The sequence below is a fragment of the Adiantum capillus-veneris genome, chromosome 26 (genome assembly GCF_014529385.1).
Source record: "Adiantum capillus-veneris isolate H3 chromosome 26, ASM1452938v2, whole genome shotgun sequence".
Lineage (NCBI taxonomy): Eukaryota > Viridiplantae > Streptophyta > Polypodiopsida > Polypodiales > Pteridaceae > Adiantum > Adiantum capillus-veneris.
In genome coordinates, this window is record NC_140956.1 from 63068798 (window position 1) to 63082326 (window position 13529).

The 13529-nt window shown below is 41.4% G+C and overlaps 1 protein-coding gene and 1 pseudogene across 2 annotated transcripts; one reads left to right on the forward strand and one right to left on the reverse strand.

Moving 5' to 3' along the window:
• The first annotated feature begins 648 nt into the window (after positions 1-648).
• On the forward strand, positions 649-2303 carry LOC147423566 (uncharacterized; annotated as a pseudogene). Its single transcript, XR_015186631.1, has 3 exons — positions 649-1519; positions 1594-1714; positions 1803-2303. The product of XR_015186631.1 is annotated as an uncharacterized LOC147423566 (transcript).
• Positions 2304-2708: 405 nt separating this feature from the next.
• On the reverse strand, positions 2709-3992 carry LOC147423567 (protein ASPARTIC PROTEASE IN GUARD CELL 1-like). The gene has a single exon (XM_086501494.1). The coding sequence runs from the start codon at positions 3990-3992 to the stop codon at positions 2709-2711; it is 1284 nt and encodes a 427-aa protein (XP_086357620.1).
• Between the last annotated feature and the right edge of the window lie 9537 nt (positions 3993-13529).

A 13529-nucleotide genomic window follows, 5' to 3' on the forward strand; every position in this document is an offset into this window, starting at 1 on the left:
AGAGAGAGAGAGAGAGAGAGATGAGTCATGTTAAGCACAAAGAAAATGGAGGCAGCCGAGAAAACAACAGCGAATAAAAATTTGACTTCAAGGTCCCATGTGGGCTCTTTATTTTAGGGGGTGGGAATCTGAAGAGAGAGGTAGAGGTCGCAACGGGGCGCTGCCTGCCTGCCTGTAAAGTCTGTGTGTTTGTGTGTGTGTGTGTGTGTGTGTGTGTGTGTGTGTGTGAGAGAGAGAGAGAGAGAGAGAGAGAGAGAGAGAGAGAGACTCATCACTCTTCCTACTTTTCCTACAGTAGGTGATTGAATTTATTTGAATGAAATTAAGAAGAGTACCGTTGCGCAGGCAGGAATGTAGTCTTTGAGTAGGTGATTCAATTGATTTAAAGGAAGTGTATTTGCCTATAGTCACAACAAGGGCACTTGGAGTTGTTTCACGCAAAGTTCCATGCAAACAAAAGACGGCCGATGATTCAAACAGTAGGCAGGAATTAGTTGCAACCGAGAAATTAGTTGTAGCAGCGAGAAAGTGGTCTCGAAGGTATAATTTCATGAATAAGCTGCTTGAATTTCATGCTTGGTAAAATTTGTGAACCGTGGTGTGGTTTGATTGGTTTTTGTTTATGAAGGTTCAATGCTGTAGGTTACCATGGTGAGGATGAAGAAAGCTGCATGTTTGGCTGGAAATAGCGGGGATGCATCTGCCTCTTTGGTCCGTAGGGATAGACCTAGGAAGACCGAGGAGGAGCTGCTGGTGGCTGAGAGTAGGCATCCCAAGAGGCTTTTCGAGCTAAGTATCACAATCTCCATTGGGGGGACGGACGTAGACAGTGGATTGCTTCCTGTGTTGTAAGAATTCCTAGAGAAAGAGACTATTGCTGGAATGTGTTCCATCAAGTGTGGCAGAACGGTATTCCACTTGCACTTCCAAATGGTCGTGCATATTATGTCCACATCTATTATAGCGGTCAACAAAAAGGTAAAAACATACTTGGGATGGGATAGAGAATCGCCCGTGGGTGCCACTGTTCTTTGCAGGGCACTAAAGCAAAAGAACATGCACACATTTCAGGGGATGATTGGTTACTGCTTAAAAGACGTAGGTAAAGATCATTTTGAGAATGTTGGCCACAACATATCTCCTGTGACATTAATAAAGGGATCGAGCTTTACACGCTTCATGGGACAGACGACCTGAAGAATAAAGTCTGCTTGACAAACACCAATGTGTTTGATAAGGCTTTCATGTATTGGAAATATGGTTTGAATCACCCTTTTGGTCATGACTTTCTTGGTACTTTGCACCATATGATTAAGAGCGGTAAGTACTATCTGTCATCTACTTGGATTACACCTTACCAAGGGCGTGGAATGGAGCAATGGAAAATTGCTGCTGTATGGAAGTGCATGGCATTTTCGAGCACAGTCACGTACAACAACTTACTCGACATTTTTGTGCTCCAAGGTGCCACTCACCCCCGTTTGGATTGGTTCTTGAATAGATGGCAAAACAATGAAAGGTATTCCATTAACTGCTCCTCTGTAATGTGATGTCCTAATTATTGGTGTTATTATTTGTCTTTATGAACTGCAGGGAGCAAGGTGAGAATACGGCAACAAAGGAAGTGGTGAACATATCTGACAGCGAAGACGAAGATATTGACGCTGTCATTGGAAGTGACTTTATTCCCCTATTGAAGAGAACTAAAACTGACGTAATTGCATGCTAGGTACGTTGGTACAATTTCCTATTGCTGCATTTTCTTTCTTTGTCGATAACTTTTTTTTTGAATGCTATTGTAGGTGCAAGCGATGGACTCAACGGAGGCTGCTGTGGAAGCTGAGGGAACGCAAATGGATCTGAGTCAAAATGATAATGTGGACGATGCAATACTTCAAAGATTAGAGGACGTGCTGATGCAAATCTAACGCCAACTCCGTGGTTGCAATGCAAACGACAATGACACTCTCCGTGCTTGCATAGTCAATTCTACACAGAGTGTCAAAGACATGTTGCAGGATTTGCAACTAAACGCTGCTGATGTCCAGGTTGCAGAAATGCAACAACAAATAAACGCTTTGTCAAGGGAAATAGTTTCTTTCAAGTCACAATTGAATAGGTTGAACGCAATAGTTGTCAGATTAGGAAACATAGCATCTAGAAATTTCCGCTTGTAGCATCTAGTAGTTTTTATAGCAATGGACATTTTTAATTACCTTTTTGGCCTATATTCTTACACTTATTGACAGAAGAAGTTATTGTACTTGTTGTGGTTATTAATTTTAAACCAAAATACAGCCTTCATATCGTCTCCTTTTGTAAGAAATTTTCTGTTGTTTTGTCTCAAGAAGTGAAAATCGTCTTGCAAATCGTTCCCATGGGTTTTTTTGTGATTCTTAAAAATTAAAGCAATTGTCTATGGTCTACTGCATGTATTTGAAGATGAGAATGTTGGGAAGATATGAATTTCTTTTACACGGAGCGAGTAGGTGCAATTAATTCCTTGTTGAGCAGGAACCAATTAGTGGAGTGTGAACAAATTGTCTTGTGCAAAAATCACTATTCCATGGAGGTACACTCATAAAAATCTACTCGCTCTTGTCAAATAAATGTGGACCGGAAGTCACTCCAGATGGTGAAATAATCCAATAAATGGATACAAAATCTGCAAGGAATGTCACCACCGAAACCATATACTTGCAAATAACTTAGCAACCGTTGCTTTTAAAATGGACAACATGTTTCTCGATGTCTAAGGTGATATTGAAGCCTTGTTGTAGGTGGGCGCCCAAGACAGACCTCTCTCCTGTGGGCGCTGACTGGAAAGCAAGGCAGTGCGTATCGCCTCCCATGTGCTGCAGCAGATTAGGGTTGGGGAGGATAAGCACACTGCCATCGGGAAAATGCAGCTCCATGCGGGGGACGCCTTCCGTGTCAGGGCCATTTGGGAGAGTGAAGCAGGTGTCGAAGCCGCCTGTCGAACCCTGGAAAACTGCGATGCCGTCCATAGCGGTCTGGAGGGCGGCTGTTAATGCAGAGTACGCGGCGGCCTCCAGGTATGAAAAGGCCATGCCGGCGTCAAGGATGGTGCCGCCCTTGGGGCCGGCAGTGACGGGGAAGGAAGTGTTGGGAATGGGGATGATGGACCCGTTGAGGCTGATGTTAACGAGGGGGAGAAAATAGAGAGAACTGGGCGTTGTGCCGTTGGACGTTATCAAGGGGATGGTGGTGGTGTTAACGTCGGCGCTAACGTTGACGGCGCTGCTACCGGGGGTGTCATCGAGTGTGAGGAAGCCTGGGGAATGGGATGAGATGTTGGGGAGACAGTAAGAGAAGCTGGTTAAATGATTTGACGGGAGCGAGTAAATCCCGGAACCCAGAGCGAGGACGCCAGCGGCCACACCAGAGAGAGTGCTGGACTGCGAGGAGTGGCTGCAGCCCACCAGCATATCGTTCACCACTAGCGTGGGACCGGGCTCCTGTCCGAAGTGGAAGGTGTCTTGGTACAGAACGCCTTCAGAGACAGTGCCGTCGGCGTATGTAGCGTTATAATGGCAGGTGTCGTCTGACCCGCAGAAGCTGTGCGGCACAGTCGGACAGAGCCTTGCAGTCTCGTTGCACAGCGCAAGACTCATCGTATGGCTCTCCTGTAGGTCAAAGTAGGGATCCTCCTGATCGTAGCAGCGCACACATGGCACGCACTGCATCCACGTCAGATTGCTGGACATGTCCAGCTTGAAGTGCATGTACTGAGGGGGCGTTCCCACGCCGATCACTGTGAAGTACTCACCTGAAATCCGATTATCTGCTGCCATGATATCCGTCGACCTCGTCTTCTCGCTCTCAAACGTAGACAAGGAGGCCCTGTGATAGACCGATAGCACGGGACTCCCGTGTTCTGCAGGCTGCGCTGCTGGAAGAATTAGCGCGAGGATAAGTAGCGGTACCCACGCCCTAATTTGCGTTAAAATCATTTTCTTCTTGCCCCGCATGTTGCCGCGTGAAAGAATCTCAAAAACGTTGGACGGCTTTGGATTTGTAGGCTGCACCGCCTAACAGTGAATGGATCACACGGCAGAGCCCGAGTCACCGACCGAGAGAGCTGGAATATTATAATAACGCTTTTACGGGTGCAACTCTTGAGAATTTTGATCTGTCAAATCAATCATAAATAAACCAGCCATTTAACCCGACAATTGATTACGTGTTTTAATTATTGTCAAAGATGCTGAAAGATTGGCAGAAATAGGTCACCCGGCAGTGGGCAGTGGCACTGGGCACCATGCCAGTTTGAAGTCAAACCCTGTGGGGGTTTCAAAGACAAGCCACCAGAGTCGAGACAAAACATTGTATCACACAAGAACTAGATATGTGATTTGCTCTCGAATATAAAGCAATGTCTTCTTCATCTTATGCACTGTCTTCCATTCAATTATTTGAGAGAGGCACATAGTAGGTTGGCAGTGCGCAGATACACGTGTTGAACCACAAGTCCCAACATTTTTGGGGACCACCATGATCGCAAGCCGGCCCTACGCCTTGCGCAGTGGAAGCGCAAATGAATGAGCAAACTCTTTGTGTGTACGCTTCGCCAAGGTTGGCGATGGGTAGCGCAACAACCAGCCAATGGCAACACCACAGAAGAGCACGAGCGTAATAGTGTGAATGTCAAATCTCTGCCATCGAAAACAAGATTCATGAGTTGGAAGAAGTCTTCAAAGAGAGGTTGACAGTGCCGGAACCAACCACTACAAGTTTTAGACATTTTTTCACTTTGAGAAAAAGTCCTTTTTCGATATTCTACCCTCTTTTGCACCCTAATGTGTAAAAAACACAGAAAGTGTGAATTATTTTTCTCATTGCTTTCTTTTTTCAATGGTTATTTTTCTTATCCATGCATCAAATTTTCTTATTCCCAAATTGAGAAAAATTCTGTTGCAAAATAAAGTAGTGACGTGAAAAATAATCAAGCTCATAAATATTATTGTCTTTCTTCAATTCATAAGAGAAAAAATTTGTTAACAAGTAATAAATATTGTTGGTCCTATGGAACAAAAAACCAAATTCATAATATGAAAATAATTTTCACTGAAGACCTTACAAGTTTATGGTGTGAATTTTTTCTAATCAAGGCTCTTAAAGATTGTACTATATCACAAAGTAGGTAAAAATTAGCACCTTAGTAATTTTTTCATTGTACATTTATATTGCTAGTACAAATTTTTTTCACTCATACATCGTATAATGATAAATATTTTCACTCTTAACCAAGAGAATTATCAATCTTGAGTGTAAATTATTTCCACTTTTGACATTAAAAATTTTTCATTGTTAAGTTGAATTTTTTTACGAGCTAATTAATTAATATAGTGAATATGTAGAAAATCAATTATGGTCATCGTTAGTGCAAAAAAATGAATAGGTTAAATTTTTTTCACTTCACAATGACAAAAGAATCCTTATTCTCATATATAATTTTTTATAGGGATATTATTCGCACTTAAAAATTTTACACGTTAGAAACATTCACACCTCTAATGTATTTTCATAGCTATAAATTTATCACATATGGAGAGGAATCTCTATCTTGTACACATAAAACTATCCAAATTGTGAGATAACCTGAATTCAAACATCTTTTATGTATTTTCATAGCTATAATTTATCACATATGGAAAGGAATCTCTATCTTATATGCATAAAACTATCCAAATTATGAGATAACCTCAATTCAAACATCTTCTATGGCTAGTCGTTTAATATGAAAATTGCTAATAGTGATCAATCAACTATCATACAAGCATTCAAGACTATAACAAGAGAAATATTATTGCCTTGATATCATATCGATTAACTTGTCCCACAAAATCTTTTAGCTTTATAAGTCAGATATGCGCCTGCACAATACATGTCAAACTGCCCAAACAATATGTCAAAAATAGCAACAACGTTTATCACCAAAGTTCCATAATCAACTTGATTCAAAGTTCAACTTCATTCAGGGACCCATGTCTTTATCATTAGTGTCTTTGAGCTTAATCTTGTTTTGCCCAATGGCCCAACATACTAAAACATCCAATGCCTCCAAGTTTTGGCATTCTTTCTTGAAATCAATTGATTCCTTCAGAGTACTCCATTGCAACTCTTTTAAAAATTCAACTAGTCGCATATACATGAGATCTATGTTGTGCTTGCTCATCGGTTTTAAAGCTATCGCTTCTTTTGTTGTCATCTTAAGTGTCCCATTCTACAAAAAAAGTATATTACACTTGTGTAAGGACCTTGATAAATAATCTATTAAATTTACAATGCAACACGCTCATTTTTAAGACCAAAGATGTTAGTAGCAGTACATGAGTCAATAATGTGACTTTCTTATGAGAAGGAATCAAAATCCTCCTTTTTAGACTTGCAAACTTGCATTAACATAAAAACAATTCACAACATTAAAACATGCTCGATTGGATTAGTATACTAAGAAACGGGCTTGTACCAGGGTAGAGTTATTCTCTTTGCATCTAGCACGGACTTTGGTAACTCTTCACTTTTCCACTTTCTCTTGTTTCTCCCTGTAAAAACCATTCCATCTCAAAAACATTACAAAAATAGAGATTTGAAGTTTTTACCAAAGTGTTGACAATGAGCAGACCCTTGAAATGACAACATCATTGTGATATGATTTCTTGTTTGTGAGATCCTTTAAAGGCTGCAAAAACAAGAATTGCTTGAGCCCTTTCAAGGGGGACATCTTTTAATGACATAAAATCACTAATACCAAACCTTTTTCTTTGAAGGTCTCTTTGTTTCCACACTATAAATAAACATATAGATACCATTCAAACACCATTAATAGATAGAGTTTTGTTCTTCACACTTTGTGTTTGGGACAATTACCACAAGCTCATTTAAGCACAAGACCTTTGGATTATTTTTTGATATGGTAATGGGTGGTGTAGTATCATCATCCTAAAACAAAATTGACATTAGCATGCAAGTTCCAAGATTTAACTCAGCAAGATAACAAACAAAAGAAGTCCACCCATCCAGATGTCTCCATATCACCTTTGTCGTCAAATTCTACTAATGCATGGTTAAGCACCTACATAAACTATCATCTATAAGAAGAAAAGTAGGTCTCAACCCATGACATAACCAATACTAAAAAGAAATCCTCACAAAGTACTTGATGATTGAAATGCCATGGTCTTCACCAGCTTCTGTCAAATTAAACATCTTCCATGTCGACTACACACCAACACCAATAAGCATAGCCAGAGTTGAGGAATTGCATGTAATTAATTTTGTGGAAAAGATCACATCTACTTCTCTCACTTCTTTGCTTGAATGATCTAAGTCAATAGGTAGATTTGCGATTAGAAGAGAGTCATTTTCAAAAATAGAGATATGCAAAGTGGATACAAATAAGGTCCCTGGTGCCTTCGAATGAACCTCCCAACCCCCCTTTATATAGCCCCTATCTGGGCCTTATTCCCTATCCACACTAGCAGTCGACCCCTTGGGCCTAGTCCTTGACTACTGGGGTTTATGCCCTTGGCATGTCATTACTCCCCCCTTGAAGAAGCATTTTCGTCCTCGAAAACAAAAGTGGGAAAATTCTTCTTAAGAACACTAATGTTTTCCCAAGTGTCACCTTCTTCAGGTCGATCTTTTCGCTTGACAAGAGCCTGTTGATGCACATGATGAGGCCTACGTAAATCATGATAGCTAAAACTACATTCAGGTTCATGCGGTTGGGTAGGAGGATCAACGAAATCAACCAAAATCTATTGTTCAATAACATTGTTGCCCCATGCAAGTGTTTTCGTAAACGGCTTACATGAAACTTGAATGGATGAATATGAGAATGTAGCGGTAATGAGAGTTTGTAAGCCTGATCACCCACTCGCTTGAGTATCTTGAAAGGCCCACATTATCTCGGAGATAATTTGGGTAGTATTGTAACCTAGGGAAAGGGAAGAGGCCACCTTGTCATTATCATGGACTTGCTTCTTTTGCAATAAGTAAATCTTCAAGGTCAAAAATATATCTTGTGCCCAACTATACAATTCAACTCGATGTCTGGGTATGTCCACTCCCAAAGCTTCCCATGAAGACGCAGACACATATAGAAGACTGCTTCTGTTGATGTTACTATTGAGTATGGTGGGTGTGTATCAATTGGAACATAGCCTTTAACAAATTGAGTAACTTCCCTTGTGTTCTAGAAAGAGATGCCTTTTAAGCACTTTTTCTTCATGTTTTGTTGAAAGAGCACGAGATCTATTACCAGCTAAGCACATAATTGGAATCTATTGGAGGCATGTGAACAATTGTAATTACAATGACATCTCTCTCTCTCTCTCTCTCTCTCTCTCTCTCACACACACACACACACACACACACACACACACACACACACACACACACACACACACACACACACACACACACACACACACACACACACACACACACACACACACACACACAAAAGGTGAAGACAAAGGCCTGGATTTAGGGTACTATCATTTATAATTTAGGAAAGAATTTGGGCCACTATCTTTTCTTTGAGATTAACTGTCCCCTTTTGTATATGAACGCGTGATGCTCATGATACTCGCCCTTTAAAACTCTAGTAGTATTTCTCATATCCCCAACTATGCTCTCTCTCTCTCTCGCTCGTGAAAGGTGAAGACAAAGGCCTTGATTTAGGGTACTTTCATCTATAATTTAGGGAAGAATTTGGATCGCTATCTTTTCTTTGAGATTAACTGTCCTCTTTTGCATATGAATGCATGAGGCTCATGATACCCACCCTTTGCAGCTCTAGTAGTATTTCTCATATCCACAACTACGATAGATTGGTTAATATAACAATACGTCTCTCTCTCTCTCTCTCTCTCTCTCTCTCTCTTTCAAGTAAAAGGTGAAGGCAAAGGCCTTCATTTATGGTACTATCATCTATAATTTAGGGAAGCATTTGGGCCTCTATCTTTTCTTTGAGATTGAATGTCCCCTTTTGTATATGAACGAGTGAGGCTCATGATACCCACCCTTTACAACTCTAGTAGTATTTCTCATATCCCCAACTATGATAGATTGGTTAATATAACAATACGTCTCTCTCTCTCTCTGTGTGTGTGTGTGTGTGTGTGTGTGTGTGTGTGTGTGTGTACATCCCTCTTTCACCAGTTGTAGCGGATTGGTCTCAGAGGTCATTTTGGCCTTTTGAAGGCATTAATATACTAGTTCATTTCATCACCCACCCCACCCCCCTACCCACTGCTCGTCCTTGTTTATATACCTTAGCCATGTTTTAGAGTTTCTTTGGACTCTAGCAACACTTCTAGATTCATCTTAGTATCTCTTTTTTGTACCTCTTGAAGATGTTAATATATCATTTCATCTCTCTCTCTCTCTCTCTCTCTCTCTCTCTCTCTCTCTCTCTCTCTCTCTCTCTCTCTCTCTCTCTCTCTCTCTCTCTCTCTCTCTCTCTCTATCTATCTATCTATCTATCTATCTATCTATCGATATATATATATAAAGAGACACCACTCTTGAAGATCATCCATCATAAACAATCTCGGATAGGCTTCATGCACCTTGTGCGATGCAAGAAGTGAGTGTTCCGAGCTCAGATGGAGCAGGACTTATACCAATTGTTCTTGAGAAGACTTAGGAGAGGCATGGCGTCTCTTTCACGAGCACTCACCTCCCCCAGTGATTACTTCCTTCGATATATGGGGTCAGTATGAAACATCCTTATATAGGTAGACACCCCTTCCAGGTCCTCTTGAGCCATGTCCATGTACAAGTACCTTCTTTACCGATGGTAAAGACAACCATTGACATGATGAAGACCGAGAGAGCATAAGATCATGAATATGGTCTAATAGCAGAGCACTTTATACATGCTAGAGATATGTTGACAAAGTTTCTTCTAGTCATGTTCAATCGTGCATATGTGACGGTCTAATTCAGACTTGGAGGCTGTATATTGTCGTGCCCATCTTCAAGGAAGGTGATCCTACGAAGCCTAGAAACTATTGTACTATTATGATTGGACACACATTCGCATGGTTGTATACATCTATCCTTGAGCAAAAGTTGAGGAGATGGATAGAGAGTGAGGGTGTACAAGTAGCAGAACATGCGGATTTCATCTCCACCCTTGACCACATTCCGACACTTAAAGCTATCATCGAGGAGGGGAGGGCACATAAAAGATGGATTTATTGCAGCTTTGTGGATTTGCGAAAAGCATTTCACAATATCGTGCCCAGAGCCAGATTGTTGTGCAGACTACAAGAGATGGGAGTAGAGGAGTATAAGCCATCTCATTATATCACCCTCTTGTACTTATAGGCACCCATTGTATCAATGATCACAAATTATATCACCCTCTTGTACTAGGCACCCATTATATGAGTGATCACAGATATTCCACACAGTACCAGCTAGTAGCACTCCTAGATTCATTTTTACCATTTCTTTGGTGTACCCAAACATGGTATCAGATTCACCAATTTGTGTCGGTTTGGTCTCATAGGTCATTATGGCCTCTTGAAGACATTAATATGTCCTTTCATTTCATTCATGTCTCTCTTGCCACCATTGCAAAGCTCAAATCATGCTCACTGCACCCAGGATACTCTCATTGACTGAGCATTGGAGCTAGTGAGATCTAGATGTCTACGACTACAGAGAGGAGATTGACAACATTGATGGGGACTGCAATAGAGGATTTGAGCCATACTATCTTGACATCCAAAGTACAGATGAGGATAAACTCAGGAACCATTATTACACCCTATTGTAATGGACACCCATTGTATCAATGATCACACATACCCTACATAGTTCTAGCTAGTATCACTCCCATTTTAGCCAAACATGGTATCAAATTCACTAGTTTGGAACGGTTTTAGTTTAGTACGGTTTGGTCTCATAGGTCATTGTGGCCTCTTGAAGGCGTTAATATATCATTTTATCTCATCTCTCTCTCTCTCTCTCCATTTCCCTCACCTTTTCGCTAACATCAATCTATTTCCAAGCATATCAGCAGCTCTTGATTCAAAACGTCACCTATTAGAAGTGGAGTACATACTTGCCTTCCTGGAATGGCCAATGAGCACGAGGTGATGGCACAGGCAAGACGACGTTGCTCAGTTGCTGGGGAGATCAGCTAGCGTGAGCAATGTCTGAACTAGGCTGCGATGCACGATTTTTGAACGGCGCGTGAGGGCCGATGCTTTGGTTTGCTGGAAGAACTTTAGCGTGGTACGCTTCATGATTACAACGTTGCTGTCAAGAAGGGAGTGGGGGGACCCGCCATGCCTTCCCTCAAATGCCACAACTTGGGTGTTTAGCAGTAGCACCAGGCGCTACTGCTCCCTCTGCATATTGTCGCTATTCCTTAAAAATATGAGGGCGCTTGGCCAGAAATTTAGGACGGTTCAGACGAGCCCGGCGGTAAAAAAAAAATGCTTTCTCCACCCTCGTTCAGAAAAGGTGGCAGCAACATATAAACTTTGCTTTCGAGCGCCAATATCAATGGCAGAGTAGTAGACAGCGGTGGGGTTGAAGGCTACCATCATGTCCATGCAGGCTCAATCACGACGCATTTCACGCTCAAAAGCGAGGTGGTAATGCAAGGTTTTCAAGGAGGGGTGTCGCTAGTTTCTATGTGGGTTCAAATATGAGGCATCTAGCTTTTTCCGAATCAGACAACACCTTGCACGATTGGCGCCCCTTTCGTTTTCCATGCCTCCACCTCGTCTGAGGCCTTAGCCTACAACAATAGGCCGCGACGTTCTCAAGCTCAACGTCATGAGAAAACGCCACTACCTGTTGTACTAATTGCACCGCGCCTAAGGCCACAATATGCCCATGGAGCGGGCGTTGCTGCTGACGAGGATTGTGCTATCTTAATAACCAAATAGGAAAATCTTGTCTTATACAAAGAAACCCTAGCATAACAACTTGTGATCACCCTTGTCGTCCAGAATCTTGTTGATTATGGACAAGCTAGTAAGCGAGAGTGTGTGTGTGTGTGTGTGTGTGTGTGAGAGAGAGAGAGAGAGAGAGAGAGAGAGAGAGAGAGAGAGAGAGATGGCATGTTACATAAACACCTTCTAAACACAAGAATGACTTGTGTTGGTAGACAAAACGCCTTTAGAAGGCCCAAATGATCTATATTGTTGGGGGAAATGAAATAAATGATATATTAACTCCTTAAAAAGGCCAAAATGACCTATATTGGGGGAAATGAAATAAAATGACATAGTAATGCCTTCAAAAGGCCAAATTGACCTATGAGACCAATGTGCTACAAGATGGTGAAAGAGGGGTGTACAAATTGTGAGTGAGAGAGAGAGAGAGAGAGAGAGAGAGAGAGAGATGAAATGACATGAAGTGATATATTATGTCTCCAAGAGGCCAAAATGACCCATGAGACCAATCCTTTACACATTGGTGAATTTGATACCATGTCTCATTATAAAAAGGAGATGAATCCAAAAGTGCTACTGGTAGGAACTGTGTGGGGTATGCGTGACCACTAATACCACGGGTGCCCAAAATAAGAGGGTGTTATAATGGGTAGTTCATCCAACCTCATATACACTTTGGATGTCAAAGCCTTTTTTGAATAGATAGTGGAAGCGACCCTGTAGCTCGTAATACATTGTGCCTTGACATATATAATGTATCTTTATTTATCACTCAAAGCATATGCGACATATCATGTTGACTGTTGTTATTCCTCTGAACCTACCAGCATCAAACTCTCAAGTTGTTGTGACTATGAATGCACCATAGGCAGCACACCGTAACCCATGAGAGAGATGTGGGGAGAGAGAGAGAGAGAGAGAGAGAGAGAGAGAGAGAGAGAGAGAGAGAGAGAGATGTACAAATTGGTATAAGCAATTTGGAAGTGTTAATTGAAATCCACATCTAGAAAGTGCATTATAATTTTGTGATGTAAGTATATTTTATGTCTAATTATTGTTATTGAATACCTTGATTGAACGTGTTTAAAGTTCCTAAAGGGCCATGGAAGAGAGCTTGCAAAATGTCATAACTAATTTAGGAGAGGTTGTGAGAGCTGCAACGCAAGAGGGGTTGAAATCATCTGGGCTAGTTGTAAAGGGGATGGGCACATATGTAGAGCTAGACACAAAGTTCTTGGAGGATTGAATGGCCAAGCATGAAGTAATTCAGCATGAGGAACCACTCCGTTGGGTTCCATTGTGCCAGCTTCATGGTCGCTAAGCTATCCGTCTAACAAGGAGAACAACATTAACGACGTGGTTCATAAATTTAGGCATCATGTGGCACATAGATGATGTGGATTTAGCTTGCAAAAAGAAGTGCATGTTACCCACTTATGACATATTGCACATGTGCTTCTTTCTACCATTGCACATACACGGAACAAGGTGATATATGAAATGAGGGACAACATTTTTTGAATTTGGTTGCTACAACCTGGAAATGCTGGCCCTGTGCATGACGATGGATGGAAACAG